The sequence below is a fragment of the Miscanthus floridulus genome, chromosome 9 (assembly GCF_019320115.1).
Source record: "Miscanthus floridulus cultivar M001 chromosome 9, ASM1932011v1, whole genome shotgun sequence".
Lineage (NCBI taxonomy): Eukaryota > Viridiplantae > Streptophyta > Magnoliopsida > Poales > Poaceae > Miscanthus > Miscanthus floridulus.
This window is the reverse complement of record NC_089588.1, coordinates 57824952-57841571: the sequence shown is the minus strand read 5'-3', so window position 1 is coordinate 57841571 and position 16620 is coordinate 57824952. Positions and strand designations below refer to the sequence as shown.

Here is a 16620-nt window from a genome sequence, read left to right as displayed (position 1 = left end):
GCCCTTGGAACGCAGAGTTTCGTAGGAATGTTACAGGATTCTGTTCATCTTTCGTAGAAAAAACCTCGAATAGGAAAAAATCCCACGTTCCAAAGAGGCCTTAGTTTTAAGTGAATTTAAGGCTCAAGCCCAATAAGCCAGTGCTTCTTTCTAGTTCGATCGCATTTCACTCCACCAGTGCTTGTTAATACAGATTAGGACATGCCGTCAATGTTTCAGGTTTACTGTTGCAGCGTAAAACGAAGGGAGAACTGGCTTCTTCGTTAATTTTGAGACGCGGCTGAACAATATGAAGCACTGTGAATCACAATTTGGGCATAAATATTGTTATTGTTACTACCAACATTTTGATTTCATTGGTCGATCAACAAGCACAAGGGATGTATATACTACGTATGTCCCTTGTCCACGCACAAACACCACAACTAGTGCTCTTAATTAATTTACAGTACTTAAGATTTAGGAAAAACGTAGATTTTACAATAAACCAACCTTCCCTGATTCATAAATAGCCGCCATATTAGCTTTAGTACTTGCCAGAAAAATCAGTGTGCTCTTGCTTGCGATATCAAATTTGATCACCGCTCCAGTATGGACCATTTCTCTGTCAACGGGATAGCCACGCGCCTATTTTGTTTTGTCAGACCACATTAGCGCTACTGGAAACTTGAATTGCTCTGCGGATGACCAATTTTTTTTTTGTGTTTTTTAGCACGCATAGAAAATTATGAATTTTCTGTCGGTTTCAAAATATCCCGACAGAAAAATACAAAAACTCACAGAATAATTATATGATTTTTTTTTGTGCGTGGGAGTAAACACACGGAAAAATAAACACTCACAGAAAAATTGAAATTATTGTGTCGATTCTTTAAATCCTCATAGAAAAAATATATACACGCACAGAAAAATTGGTATTATTGTGTCGGTTCTTTTATAAACGCACAGAAAAGCATACACACGCACAGAAAAGGCAGTGAAAAAAAATAAAAAACGCAAAACCACCTAGACCTAAATCCTCCATACGCGGCCGGCACCCCACCCCATTGCAGCAGTACGCGCCGCCCACGCTCGCACGAGACAAATCCGTCGCTCCCACCTCATCCCGTCGCTCCCAGCTCTAGGTCAGGCGCCCGCCGCCCATTGCCACTCAACCCACCCGGCGGCCGCCGCTCCTTGGGTATCGCGACGCGCCAGCCGCCGCTGCCAAAGTCCACCGTCGCCCCCGCCCGACGCGCCGCCTGCCCCAGATCTGCCGTCGCCCAGCCCCTCTAGCGCATGGCACCCCGAGCGCGACCTGTCCTGGCGAGCGGCCCCTCCCGGCGCGTCGCGCCGCTGGCCACCGCTTGCCCCAGATCCGGTGCCGGCGCGTATTTGCATCGAGGGCCGCACCCCTACGTCAAGCTGCTCCGCTCGCAGGGCAAGGTGGAGGTCGTCATGTGGGACCCCAGCTCCGAGACGGTGGTGGCCATGGACATCGAGGGCCGCACCACACGCACCATCAGGTTCATCCCTGGCAGCGCCTACTACGCCGATTTCATCCCCTACGTCTGGTCGTTGGCAGCCGTCTCTGGCTCCGGGTAAAACGCCGATTTCCTCCTTCCTCCCTCTGTTTTTTTGGAATAGATCTGTGTGTTGATAGGTAACTGCAATATGTTTGACCGATTGATATCTCAATACCTGCTTCCACAACTGCAAACTTCTGAAATATTGCCATGTTGGATGAATAGCTGAAATTCTGAATACGTAAGTTTTGCTGGATTGTTTGACATGTAGTACTCTGAGAATGATTGTTTTCTGCTGGCCTGGTCCTCTGGTCTGGGCATAATGTGATTGATAGATAAAAATTGTCCAGTTAATGCAAATTATATCCATGTCAACAATGGCACCTTACAGCACAACTAGCTTTATTGCGTCAACTGGATCATGCAATTACTTCAGTTCTGATTGCTAGTTTGGGATGTATGTTTGGCTAGTTTGGGATGTATGTTCGGTAGGTAATGTTGATATGGAGACACTGCTGTCCACTGAAACTGCAAGTGTGACTTGGTCCATATCTTAGCCTTTTTAGTGCTGGTAATTTGTCTTTTCTAGGAAGTTGTAAACAAATGATAAGTTGGCCCCTGTTTGACCCATTATTTATTTTCATTCACATGTTGTCCTTTTGCTGCTTTTCATATTGGTGTTTTGTTAGGTGTACTGTTACCTCACTTTTTAGGAGCAGAACTGGATGCTAGCTAATTTTTGGAGGAAACTACTACAATTTCAGTCTGTTGATGAATGTCATTATCTGAATAACCTAGTTTTCTGGCTGATTTGTTATATTATATTATATATATATATATATATGCTTGGTTGCACCTGAATATAATTTTTTTTGCTGTTTTGTGCATAATGTGTTTGTTACTCTGATAAATGGAAAAAGGGGAGGAGAGCCCGCCACCACGCCCCTTCCATGTCCGCCACTACCCATTCACCAGCCCTCCACCTCCAATGGGCTGACCGGACTGGAAGAAGGGGAGGAGAGCCGCGAGGGAAGACCACCTGCGCCACCGTCGGTGCCGCCGGTGAGCTACGTCTCTGACCGTTTCCTCCTTAGGTCGTGGCTTAGGACTTTCTCCTAGTCGAGATCTCTTGTGATTTGCCTTGTTTGTCATATCAAGACCTTTCACTACCGGAGACGGCTTCTTAGCCGAGTGTCCTAGACTTTGCTGAGTGCTTTTTATCGGGTGCTCGGCAAAGAGGCTATTTGCCGAGTACGAGAGAGAAAGCACTCGGCAAACAACTGACACTCGGCAAACAATAACACTCGGCAAAGACCAGGTTTGCCGAGCGTCGGGCACTCGGCAAACCAGAACACTCGGCAAAGGGCCGCCACCGTTAACGGCTGGCAGCCGCCGTTAACCCTTTGCCGAGTGTCTTCTCCTGACACTCGGCAAAGCGCTGATTTGTCGAGTGTCATTTTTTGACACTCGGCAAACCATATTTTTTTTTTCACTTTTGACCTTCAAACTTTTTATGCGGTCTTCATACAATACCTGGTACTCCATGTTCCAATGTGGCACATTTCTCTGACTTTTTCTATATTTCTTTAATTTATTTCATTTAATTGAATTTTCTTGGATAATTCAAATTATAACTGCTAGTCATTTGAATAATAAAAAAATGAATGGAAAAATGATATTCATGTTATTTAGTATAATGTGAGGCCGTATCCAGGAACAGACCACCAATTTTAAACATCTTGTTCACGAAACATGACCACGAACTTGCGGTCGAGTTGTTTTTAAATTCTATAAAAAGCAAACGAAGACCAAAAATCTTGAAACTTGTCGAGATGTCATGATATCATATGTGGAGGCTGTGATAAAAAATTGAGAAGGTTTTGCGCAAGTTGTCACGTACGATGCTTGCAAACCGAAGAATTTCCGAAGAAGTTCCCAACTTGCGCGAAACCTTCTCAATTTTTATCATAGCCTCCACATATGATATCATAACATCTCGACAAGTTTAAAGATTTTCGGTCTTTGTTTGCTTTTTATACCGCAAGTTCGTGGTCATGTTTTGTGAAGATGTTCGAAATTTGTGGTCTGTTCCTGGATACGACCTCACATTATACTAAATAACATGAATATCATTTTTCCATTCATTTTTTCATTATTCGAATGATTAGCAGTTATAATTTGAATTATCCAAGAAAATTCAATTAAATGAAATAAATTAAAGAAATATAGAAAAAGTCTGAGAAATGTGACACATTGGAACATGGAGTACCAGGTATTGTATGTGGACTGCAGAAAAAGTTTAGAGGTCAAAAGTGAAAAAAATTGTTTGTCGAGTGTCAAAAAATGACACTCGGCAAAACAGCGCTTTGCCGAGTGTCAGGAGAAGACACTCGGCAAAGGGAAACAATTTAAAAAAACTCTCTTTGCTGAGTGCCAGTCCAGGTGGCACTCGACAAAGAATTAAAAAAAAAACTTTGCCGAGTGCCAGATCGGGGGCACTCGGCAAAGGGGGGATTTAACCCAGCCGGCCCACACACACCGCACACACGCACGCCCGTGCCACTGCCGCTGCAACCCCCGCCAGCGCCGCCGCCGTCCCCCGCGCCGCGATGTCGGAGGAGGAGAAAGAGAGGAGGAGGAGAGGAGGAAGGAGGAAGAGAAGTAGGAGGAGGAAGAAGGGAGAAGAAGGAGGAGGTGGGGGCGCCCCGGCCGCCGTTGCCATGTCCCCAGCACTTCCCAGCCATCGCCTTGTCCACTGACGCCCTGGCCCCTTCACCACCGCCGCCCTACGACGCCCACTAGGTATGCCCTACCGTCGTCGTCGTCATAGTATTACTAGTAGTTGCGGTAGTACTAGTGGTAGAGTAGCAGTGGTGGTAGTTGTAGGAGTCGTAGTAGTGGTTGTGACATTGTTACATATATGTGGTTGGATATAATCTTGTGCATGTCAGCTATCGTGCTGTTCATATATATGTGCATGTCGGCCATCGTGCCATTGATTTTCTTGCAGGTTTTGGAAACCTCACCATGCAGGGGAGGTGCTACCGAAATTTTGTATTGACAGTTTTATGTTTCTTTTTTTGCAGAGAAGAGCCCGTCAGAGCGGAGCCGGAGTACCTCGGCGACCCCGATCGCCTTCCTCGCTGCTGCGGGTCTGCCTGCACCACGTCGCCTCGCCACTACACCGACCCACCATGGCCCCGTTAGCCTGACTCCACTGCCACCCTAGGTATAACCCCTCTTTCCGTATCATGGTCGTAGATCACGTAACCTAGTTAGGCGTCTCCCGTTCGATAGAGATACGGTTGGAAATATGCAGATATTTCCATATCTAAAACTGTATCTATTTCAAATTGTCCACGTTTTTTGGACAGCCCGCGGATGCGTAGGTGGGGTTAGTTTCCATGGTCTGCTTCGATCCGAGACAGAGTTTCGGCATCATCTCCCTATTGTTCTCTGGATACACACTCTCCCTGGCAGGACATGTATTTGGAGAAAAGTGGGGAGGTGCTGTCGAAATTCTATCTCGGATAGGAGTAGAGCATGGAAACAAACCTCATCTACGGATCCGCGAGTGGGATTAGGACCTATCCTCACCTATTAGATAGTAGGAACGTCATGTAGATGCAATTGATGTTTATATTACTCGTCGCTATATATGTTAGAGGATGGAGGACCGTGAGTGGATGTACATAGGGTCAGGTCACCAATAAATGGATCGACAAGACCGATGCTTTCTTGGAACGGGCATTTGGCGTGGACGCTAAAGGAGCGAGTAAAATTTACTGTCCCTGCAACAAATGTGCAAACAGGAAAAGACAAACAAAGTAGGTCATGGGGGAACATCTTTGGAAGAATCGATTTATGGCAGACTATACCCGGTGGGTCTACCATGGTGTGGTGAGACCACGCGTCGAGGATTATGATGCTGATGCCGAGGTAGCAGACATGTTAAATGACTATCATGAGGCACAGTTCGCTGAAGGACGTATGGAGGAGGAGCCAGAGGCAACCACAAAGGCATTCTATGACATGTTTGCTGTGGCACAGAAACCCCTTCATGGAGATAGACTTAACCGAAGCGATCAGAATGGAAGTAGACAATGAAATGGTTATTGAAGAGGACGCTGGAGATGAGGTGCAAAATGTGAAGGACTTACAAATGCTTGAGCGATTACATTTAGACAATGACAATGGCAACATTGCTCATTCAGATAGTGTTGATTATTTCAACATGATTGATAGTGATGATGAGACTTATGATCCAGCTAATCCCGATCATGAAGATTATTTCTAATACATGTATACTATGTTATTTTGTAATTACGTTTTGTTTATTTTGCATCTCTTTCTAAGTACTTTTTGTTTATCTGTGCTTATTGGTTTACTCTTTTTAATTGCAGGTGAATGAACAAAGATGGTGGGCGGTGGGATGAGGAAGCTAGCGTCCTTGTAGGAAAGGACAATGACCGCTGCACCAGGGGAGAGTAGGAGGAGGAGCAGCCGTAGGAGGGAGCCATCGCTTGAGGAGGAGGTGGAGCAGGTGCCCTAGGAGGACGCCGAGGAGGCGCGGGAGGACACGCAGGAGGACGACGATACAGTAGGGGGGTCCGCTTCCTCTAGTTCGTCGAGCGTCTACTTGCGAGGTCCTGTGAGCCTCCCTCAGCGATCGATACCTCATGAGAGATGCCCGCTGATTCAACCCGAGGGGGAAAAGTAAGTAACTTTAGATGTTATCACTACTTTATATGATATGTTGAAAATCAAAATAGAAACCAATAATTTTTCTTAATCACTTGGGCAGGAACTGGACGATTGTGGTGAGTGGAGGTGCTCACACATGCCAAGTCAATGGCATCCTCGTCTTCGGTGCAAGGAGCACTTCCCTAGCCTGGTTGAGTACGCTGGAGTGACGGGGCCGGCCTACTCGTTTGACCAATATGCCGCCGCCCTCGATGCTGTAGATTGGGACCGTAGTGTATTCAACAACAAGGCAGAGCGGGTGAAGCAAGAGTTGTGGGTAAGTCTTCCTCGCACTACATTGCTCAATACATCACATTCATTGGATATTCTTGAAATAATGAATGGATACATCGTGTTTGTATGTAGGATTTCTTTAGATGCCAGGACAGACATGAGGCCAGGGTGGATGCGGTGGCTACCAAATGCTGCAAAAAACTAGTCGTGGACATGCATTATGAGGCGCACATCCAGGCCGTCGTAACTTACCACGGGACCGTCCTTGGAATGGAGGTCACCAAAAGGGACGCAAGAACCATGACACTAACCCAGGACCAGTACATGTAGGTAAATACAGAACATTAATATTGATTCCTTTTGAGATTAAGTAGGCTTAATTTCATCTTCTGATATGTCATGTACTTGATGGCCTGTAGATGATTCCTTATTGGTGCGCCACACATCCCCAGTGCTGGGTACATATGGTGGACAAGTGGTGCTCACGCGAGTGGGAGGAGACGCACAACTTGTGCTGAGAGCGGAGTTTGATGATGCCAGGTGTAGCACACCATCAAGGTAGCCGCAGCCTCAGCGGATACACAGAAACATGGGTATGCAAATTCATTTATTTGTTCTAACGCTCAATTCTACATGATTTCTAATCATCTTGCTATTTTTCTCGTAGTCAGCATCACATGGTGGCCAGCCTTGCTCCATCTTCAAGGCATTTGCTATGGCCCACAAGGGCAAGGCGACGTCCGACGTCGACTACAACCCGGAAGACGGGCCCGAGGCGTACAACAATGCGACCATCCACAACCGCCTTAGTGAGTACACATCGATGACAAGGGAGGTCCATGGGCCAGAGTACAATCCGAGCACTAAGGACCTTGATGGAGAAGTCATCATGAGGGTGGGAGGAGGCAAGAAGCATGGGCGGTACTGGATTGGCGACGGCGCAATTGACTCGGCCGCTACTCCCAGTCTCTCCTAGATTCGAGCAAGAAGCACGAGCACGAGCCCGGCCATACGACCTCGGTAGGACACTTCACACCACCGGGTGGAGGCACTCGAGGTTATTCCTGGTTTATTCGTCGTTCATTGGTTTTTTCATACCTTTCCTTTGCATTATTGTAACACTGGGGTGAATATATTGTAGGCCCATCTGGAACAAGAGAGGAGGATACAGGAGCAGATGCAGGCGAAGATGGAGAGGGTGGAGGCTGAGTGGGAGGCCGAGCAGTGGAGGATGGCGGACATTCTTCAGTACATGCAAAGTCTTGGCGCCGCTACGGGTGTAGTTCCGCCACCTTCGCTATTCGCTCCACCTACACCTCCACCTCCTCACTATTCTACTCCTGTGAGTATAAATGTTTTAGTTTGTATGTTCATGCTTACGGTCAAACCTAGTGGAGTATGAAAGTTTTATTCATGTATGGTATATATTTATCTTGTCTCACACATGCAATCTCTTCTTCTTTTTGCAGAATCAATCGGCGGCATCAAACGATCCTCATGCTTCAGCGAATCCTTCACCAAATCAGTCTCATTGGCCATCTTGGTGATGATGCTTGTGGTTGTTAATGGTACTTCTATTTGCAATTGTGGTTGTAGATGATGGAGCACTTGGATTACTTGTGAACTTATTTGTGATATATTATGAGACATGTGACGTTTGTGATATATATGTGACGTTTGTGATATATATGTGGTGTTGGTGATATATATGTGATGTTGGTGATGTTTGTCATATATATCTTCTGTTTGTTTGGATGGGATGTAAAAAACAAATAAAAAGGCTGTTTTCAGTCATTTTGCCGAGTGCAATGGCCATGACACTCGGCAAAGTCACTACCTGAGAACATGCTTTGCCGCGTGCAAAGGCCATTGCACTCGGCAAACATCACAAATTTGCCGAGTGCCACGGGCAAGGCACTCGACAAAGGTCGCCTGTTTGCCGAATGTGTTGCCGGTGGCACTCGGCACAGTGGCCACCTTTGCCGAGTGTCTGAGTCAACGGCGCTCGGCAAAGTGTCGACCTTTGCTGAGTGCTTGACCTTGACACTCGGCAAAGCCACTATCACGGTGACGCTCACCGTCATGGCGACTTTTCTTTGCCGAGTGTCAGATTAGCACTCGGCAAAGGCTTTGTCGAGTGCCCGATAAAGTGCACTTGACAAAGAGGTCTTTGTCGATAAACTGTTTACCGAGCGCCCTTTGCCGAGTGTAACACTCGGCAAAGGCTTTGCCGAGCGTATATCGGCCTTTGTCGAGTGCCTGAGGCACTCGGCAAAGAAGCTGAATCCGGTAGTGTTTGCTGTTAGAAGCCGAAGCACTTTTCACATTTCATGTTCTGACTACTCTGTTGTACTATTTGGTGGTGTGCTAAATGTCACAGTTGCAGTATCAGGGCGTGACTAACCATGCTGACTCGAAGCATTCTTAACTTGCCTACCATTGTTTCCCGTATTTGCATATCTCATCATACTAATTTTCTTCCTAACTTGCAGTTCGACACTCAGCTATCTGTATTCGAAATGGACCTGATCTGAACTAATCCTAGGTATATGCATGTATGTGCAAAATGGATCTCCTTGTTATGGTCTTTCTGCAGGATGTTGATTGAGTTTTGTTAATATATCTGTCTATGAAATTTGGTCAAAGTTAGGGAAGCAACTGTGTACTCAATCTGTGCAAAAACAAATTGGTTAGTTATCCACCGTCCATTCCATCACCAAAGCACTCATTTTTGTTTAGTGCTTAGATCTTTTATTATATTAATTTCTTTCAGTAAGTATACCAAGGAATGATCTGATATTCCCAATGAACTTGGATATAGCTAGTAATGAATAGATGGAAATTTTCATTATATTGTCTAACAGACAATCAAAATGCTTGTTTAATCTATATCACTGCTTATTTGTTTGGAAATTTAAGGTTACATGTGAATCTGTTGTCTTGTCTGCCATTAGGGCCCTCTCTTCTCTATACTGAACTTTGCCAATCCATTCCATACAGGATCTGCATTTATGTCCATACAGGATCTACATTTCTGTCGCATGTGCTGGCAACCAGGTCAGTGAGGAATATATGATATACAAAATTCAGTGATTTTGGTTCTAGACCAAATAAACCGGCCTGTACAATGGTTATGGTGACAAGAATTGTTTCTTGTTTGTTCTTTTAACATGTTTCTGCTTATCACAAATCTAGCATTAGGCTAATGCTCTGTACAATTTAAATTGACAGATACTTAGTTGAAATATGGGTTGCATGCTTATGTATATCCATAGTATCCTGATAGCATCAAAGAAAATTCACAAGCAGTTGCTCAGATTTCATGTTGTCCTGCTCAAGGTATGCAATATTCTTTAGTTTTGATTTTTAATTCCATTTTTGTTATCCTAATTTAATTAATCCTCCATATATACTTTGTTATCACAATTTAGGTAATGGATACGATGCATCTTGATGTTCGACCCATCAGGCATTGCAAGTTTAGGTATTGCTTCCTATCTTTATCTGTATGTGTCACTTCAAGTTAATTGAACAACCTGAAATAAAATTATAGACACATGATACTATTGCTGAACAAAAACCATCATGCATTGTTTTTTTTATCCACCTGTTGTCCTAGGTAATGGAATCTGAACTTGATCATATCTGTTAATCATATATTTAGTTACTAGTGACAGTAAGCAAAGAAGTGGAATAACCATGGCTAATTTAGTTACTGGTGACACTAAGCAAAGAACTGGAATTGCAGAACTCAAATCATGGCTACTGCATGGAACTTGTTGAAAGTCAGTTGTGGCACACCATTTAGAAACTTGACAAACCAAATCTCGGTTATTGCAGAGCCTGTAGACCTACAACGTCGAAACAATCATGGAGGCCGGCGCTATACTAGAAGCACTTCCTGCCATGGGTGCACATGGCAGCGTGCGGCAACAGGGAGCACCGCGAGTCTTTCTGGTCAATTGGCACTGGTCATGGATGTTTCCTACGCCCCAACAGGGTAAATGAATTTTAGTCAATTGCATGCTAGTATTTTAATCATCTTGGTTGAAACTTGAACTGCTGAGATGAGATGGTAATGCTTTTGAATGTATTGATGCCGAAACATTTGGACATCATCTATGTATCTATGAATGTGCTGAACATTTGGACACCATCTGTATGCTATTTATCATGTTGTGATGTGTCATGAAATTACTGTATGGACAATATATATTATAATATGTTGTTGCTACTGTTTCAAAATAAATTATTTTTCTATGTGTTTAACCTTTTTTCTGCGAGGGTAGCTACACAGAAACATTATTTTTAATCTGGGCGAAAAGAATTTTTCTGTGAGTTAACCTAACCGACAGAAAAATACATATTGTTTTTTCTGTGCGTTTATTTCTTTTTTTATGTGTAGATATCCACACAGAAAAATTATTTTTAATCTGGGTGAACGTAATTTTTCTGTGCGTGTAAGACCGACAGAAAAACTATTTCTGATGGTGAAAAATTGGATTTTTTCTGTCATGCTATTTCTGTGTTATTTTATGTCGGTATTCGTATTTTTCTGTGGGTTTTTACACACACATAAGTAATCGAGTTTCCAGTAGTGGACTCATATATGCCTGCTCGCCAATAATTCGTGCAAGAGCAATGATTCGTATTTGCATCTTTGAATAATTATTTCAAAATACCTATGTATGGTTCTGTTCCGAACATTAAAACCCGGTTAGTTCTTTAGACCTGTGGTGCCACATGACTTACATCCAGCGCTTAAGACTAAAGCTGATAAACTATATTAAGATAAGTGGTGCCAAACCAGAACTTCACTACATTAGTCTAAACTCAGGGTTACTACATCTAGAGTAAAGTAATTGTAGAAAGTAATTGCACAAAACAAAGTAGAGACGAATTATACCGAGAACTTGAAGTATTACAAAGGCAAAGATACAAGAGCTATATCAAACTTCCAAAGACTACTTCTGGAACTTTGAGGCAAGCTTGACTCATGATCTTTGTTCGCTCGACGCCACGCGTTGGTCGTGGCACGTGCGTCTTTGTCTCCCCCACCTGATGTTGGACGAAGTTTCTACCCAGCGGTGGGTTCGCTGGTTGGTGTTTGCCTTCGTGCTTTCTCCATGGGGAGCTTGAACCCCTGAGTTATGTCGAGGCGATTGTTGTTGAGTTCGGGTGGCCTGGTTCACAACCGGCTCGCCTTAGTCGTCTGACGGCCCTGGGCGGATGGCAACTCGGGCATTGAAAGCCCTATGTTTGGTTTTGGTAGCTGAGACAAGTAGTGGACTAACCTCTACTTAAGTGTTGTGATTGAGATAGGTTAGGTCCACACCAAGGTTAAGGAAGAAAGGCACTCATGAAGGCGATGATGATGGTGTGCAAATGTTGATCAAGTTCTCAATTCTTAGAAAAGAAGAAAGAGAAAAACAAAATGCAAGGGTTCAAGGCAAATGTATAAGGTAGGGAATTTTATTTTGCTGGCCAAGACGCGATAGAGTGTATGATCAGATTTATGATAGATAGCTATACTATTAAGAGGGAACTCCAAAGTTAAAAATGGTTATCTAAGTGCCACTAGGTGGATCAATTAATTGCATATTCATTAGACCTAGTGAGGACGTGAAAAACCATTTGAAAAATATTTGTGAAAATGCTAACTCACTTGCACTAATGTTGGAACACATTTGGAGTTAGCACTTTTGGAAAGGGTTGGAAACTTGAGCTAAAGATGCTCTTGTGTGAGCATCGGACCGAGAGAGGTAGCACCAGACTGGAAGAGGCCGGGTCCAGTGGCTAACCCTAGTTGTGGGTGCCTCTAGGTCACATCGGATCATGGGGTATGGTCCGATGGTGACGACCAGGGCTGCATCAGACAGTACATTGACACTATTCATCCGCTAGGCCCCACCTATCAGTGCATGGGAAGGATTCAAAGGAGGTACCGGACCATGGCCGTTGGTCCTATGTGTGGCGTTGGTCCAGTCCGATGCAGTTGGGAGCACACTGGAGCTCTCTGTGTTGCACCGGACCGTGGGAGCCTTTGCTTCGACGACCATCAGACTTAGAGGCGGCGGACTACACGTCATAGTGATCGTTGGCGGGCAATAGCTAGTTTCAATGTTGGAGCACCATGTGTACACAGCAGAGGGCATCTGACACTGATGGTCCAACGGTGGCACCGGATAGTCTGGTGCCCCCAAATTATGTGCAGTAAAGGTACAACGGCTAGTTTGTCCAAGGGTGTTATAAATAGAGCTTGGTTGGCATATGGCTGGCTCTCTTGGCACTTCAACGCATTATACACCCTTGTGAGCTTGGCAAACAGCTCCCACTCATCTCTTTGCCTAGTGCTTCATCCAAATTGAGACCGAGAGTGATTCTAGTGCACTTGCATTGAGTTCTTGCATCTAGTGGCAATAGAGATTGATTGAGCTTTGGTTTTCTCATTACTCTTGATGGTTGCTGCACCTAGGTGGCCTGGAGCAGTGGTGGATCGTTCATTGGCTATTGGTGACTGTTGTCGATGTCAGTCAAGTAATTGTAAGGGGCGCTTTGCTCATCCCTGCAGGAGATTGTGATGAGCAACTATATTGAAATTGTGGCTAGTTGGAGTGCACCATTTGAGTTGTCCTTGCGATACCCTTGGTGTGTCTAGCTTGTCAAGCTAGTTAGCTCATGAACCATCAAGTGGGGACTCGCCACAACAAGGATGTAAGTCACCAGCAAGCAACTGAACCTCGAGGCTATATCTTGTGTCAGCTCTTGCCCCATTAGTTTGCACACTACACTCTTGCTTTACATTCATATCATGTGCTTGTTAGTGTAGTGTTGTTTGAGTAGCTCACTAGAACAGTGGTAGTTATAGTTGTAACTAGTTGTGGTTGCTTTTGTTAGTAGCTCTTGCTAGTTGTAGATAGTTTTGCTAGTTATAGTTTGTGTGGTGTTGTGACTTAGACTATAAATCAAGCTACTATTATTGTTTAGGGGGCTTGCTTGGAGTGGACTAGAGCTAGTGCAAAGTAGAAGCTACTGGGGTCTCATATTGCTAATCTTGTCGCAGAACCGACCAATTTATAAGAGTACAAATACAATGGCAGCCCGCAAGCGGTCGCACTGTCATACTTGAACCCATATAAACCCGGTAGTCTATCGAGTACCACGATAGGTCTCGATAAATGATTTACAACAACCAAGATCGTACAGGATTCAACATACATGTCACATATTACATAAAGTTCGCAGATACATTTCCATCATCAGAGTATGAAACAAAGTTATTACAAACCAAGTTTGATAAACAAAAGCGGAAGCAAATTAAGTTTGAAAGTAGCATTTGCCAACATAGATTGATACAGTGCCCACATACGATCACAGTCCACAAAAGCATGTAGAGGGATTAATAAAGAAGCCTGCCCAAGGCTTACTCCTCATCCACAGTGGGATAAAAGCAACTCTTGCAATAACCATGATACACAGTGCCATCTGCAACAATGGAAAATAAACCCTAAGTACGAGAAGGTACTCAGCTAGACTTACCCATCATAAACTAGAAATAAAAATAACTCCAAGGATCATGCAAGGCTGTATAAGTGGATATAGCTTAATAACATTTTGCATAAAAAGTGATTAACTCAGTGATATAATTATAATTCTATTATCAAGTTAATTACGACTATCCATCTCTAAATTAGCAATTATCCTATGCCAAACATGTGGTATATCATTTTAAGAGCATACAATAGTAACCATAGCAGGTATTGTAATTCCGTATTTATCCGAACCATCATGTTCCATAGTACAGTTACTACGATGTTGGGACTAGCCAAGTTTCTCACTATCCGGGAGAGATGGTGATTCGAATCGATTTCAACTAGCTGGGAATTTATTCCTAACACAAACCTAGGCAGACCAGATCAACAGACACCTTAGGTCACCTTTGGTACAACTCAAGTACACATTTCGTGGGTTCGCCCAGCACCGCACAATCAGGGACAACCAAATGCCAGGACGTTCAGGCCCAGCTTGCCCTTGGGCTCAGTCTGGCTCCCCGCACATCCTTACTACCATCCAGAGTGCACACTTTTATAGAGCGGGGCCTAGCCTTAGTTGAGCTACTCAGCTTCGCGGTTAGAACGAGTTATCCGGCCAGCTAAGTGATAGGCATGCGTTCAATCTTGTCAGAAGCGCCAACAACGGTATGGTCCTTAATCGGCACAGATGGAATCACATGAGTCAACCTACGCATAGACTCTGCCCAGCCTTGATTTTCTTTTACCCCATGGTTTTTTTCCACGATAGCAAATATAGCCAACCATACTGTGGTATCCACCTATATCTCGCAGGTGACAGGAAATCACCCGACTTCTACCGGTCTAAGCATGGCTAAGCATATATTCGATCCTGGACCTACACAGGGTTAAAGGTGTATATATCTGGATAAGGAATTTATATGCATCAAGTGGTTCCAATCAACTCTTATAACCTAATGCATCAATCATAAGGACGTGAGTAATATTTTATAAAATACTGGGACACTTAGAATGCTCCGGGGCTTGCCTTTCAGAAAGAAAGTGGGGCGATGATCAGGGCACTCTGGAAACTCTTCTAGGTTCTGCTCCTCGCCTTCAGAAGCTACGGCTTGAGGAATCTCCTGCTGGTCCCCTTCCTCTCCTTCGCCGAACTCCAGCAACGTTATCTCTTCCGTCGATCCTAGATACATGAGTGTGACATGAGATAATGCGGATGCATTCATGTTGGCAAGTATAGTATGATGATACAAGATGAATGGATTCTTGCAAGCATTCTTAACAACATGGTGTTAAAGAAATAACATGCGCATCACATTTACTGAGTATGTGCATATCTCTTCTTGCTTATTTAGCCAACTACTTCAACAATGCATTTACTATATCACAGCACAGCAGCTACTTATTTTACTCATAACTGAAGTTCTACTTATCCAAATGCTATGATCTTGGACTTTCTGGAAAGCTTATAAAATTGTCTACATCTCTTATTTAATCACCAAAAGCTAATTCACACTTTATCTTAACCAAAATAGACAATCAATCTAGTGCTATCTAGAAATTCCAGAGAGCAAGTATTTTAGGATACTAACTTTAAACAGATATAACTCCTAAACCCTTTAGCCTATTGCTCTCAAATTTTAACACAAGATAAATGAAGAAGTTATCTACAACTTTGTTATTAACCATTTTTACAGCCAACATCATTTTTACTATGCAACATACCAAATCACAGAATCTGTCCAAAAACTCTTTTCACCCGAATTATAAAAGCAACAATATTTCTACTACATGTAAGCATTCACATTTTGACAACACCAAGTTTACCAACAGTTTAAGAATACCAAATATACTCAAGAAAACATAATGGTAAAACCCAAACTATTTATTTAAATGTCTTTATTATTTTATTTAGATACTTAGGTTAAATAATAAACATATACTAAATGTATATCATAAATTCTCAGAAATTTACAATGGCTTACTAGTGCTACCAATAGACTACTGTAAAAGTTACACCCTACACAAAAATGACAAGGCATAAAGGCTTAAAATAGCATAAATAGAAAATCCTAGTGAAAAGTATCAAGCAACAGATTTTATATTTTTCTTAGCATCCATATGGTACTAGAACAACCTCCAACAAATTTCATGAATATTGGATTCATAAATAATTTATTAAAATTCATACAAGGATCACCTAATTATAAAAGGAAAATCTATAGCTACAAATCCATACATGCACTGACCCTCAAATTTTTACCAAAGCTTATACTTGTCAAGAACAGCTCACCACATAAATGTCATAATTTTTAGAGCACAGGAACTCTAGATATAAAATAAACAAGTTTACATACAATTAAAAACATATTTCAAGTTTCATTTTAAATCTTCCAGAAATTCTACTACAAATGCAAATATCATATTTTTCATAAATACTACACTTCCTATGGAACACTACAAAATTTGGTTCACAAATTTTGGATCTCTATAGCTCAACTTATCAATTTCCAAAGTTACACACAAAAATAGGAATAAATGGACTAGCTTTTTCTGAATTGAGTCACTGACAGACGGGGTCCACCGGTCAGACGGACCCATGCATCAGC

The 16620-nt window shown here is 43.1% G+C and overlaps 1 protein-coding gene across 1 annotated transcript; it reads left to right on the top strand.

Moving 5' to 3' along the window:
* Positions 1-1224: 1224 nt before the first annotated feature.
* LOC136481983 (uncharacterized) lies at positions 1225-4730 on the top strand. Its single transcript, XM_066479243.1, has 2 exons — positions 1225-1580; positions 4592-4730. Exons 1-2 carry the CDS (start codon positions 1279-1281, stop codon positions 4710-4712), a joined length of 423 nt encoding a protein of 140 aa, XP_066335340.1. The 5' UTR covers positions 1225-1278; the 3' UTR covers positions 4713-4730.
* The last annotated feature ends 11890 nt before the right edge of the window (positions 4731-16620 follow it).

Bases quoted from the DNA above. Each gene is read 5' to 3' on its own strand.
- LOC136481983 (XM_066479243.1), top strand. From the start codon at position 1,279: ATGGCACCCCGAGCGCGACCTGTCCTGGCGAGCGGCCCCTCCCGGCGC. The intron at 1,581-4,591 runs GTAAAACGCCGA...CTTTTTTTGCAG, and splicing joins GCAGCCGTCTCTGGCTCCGG to AGAAGAGCCCGTCAGAGCGG.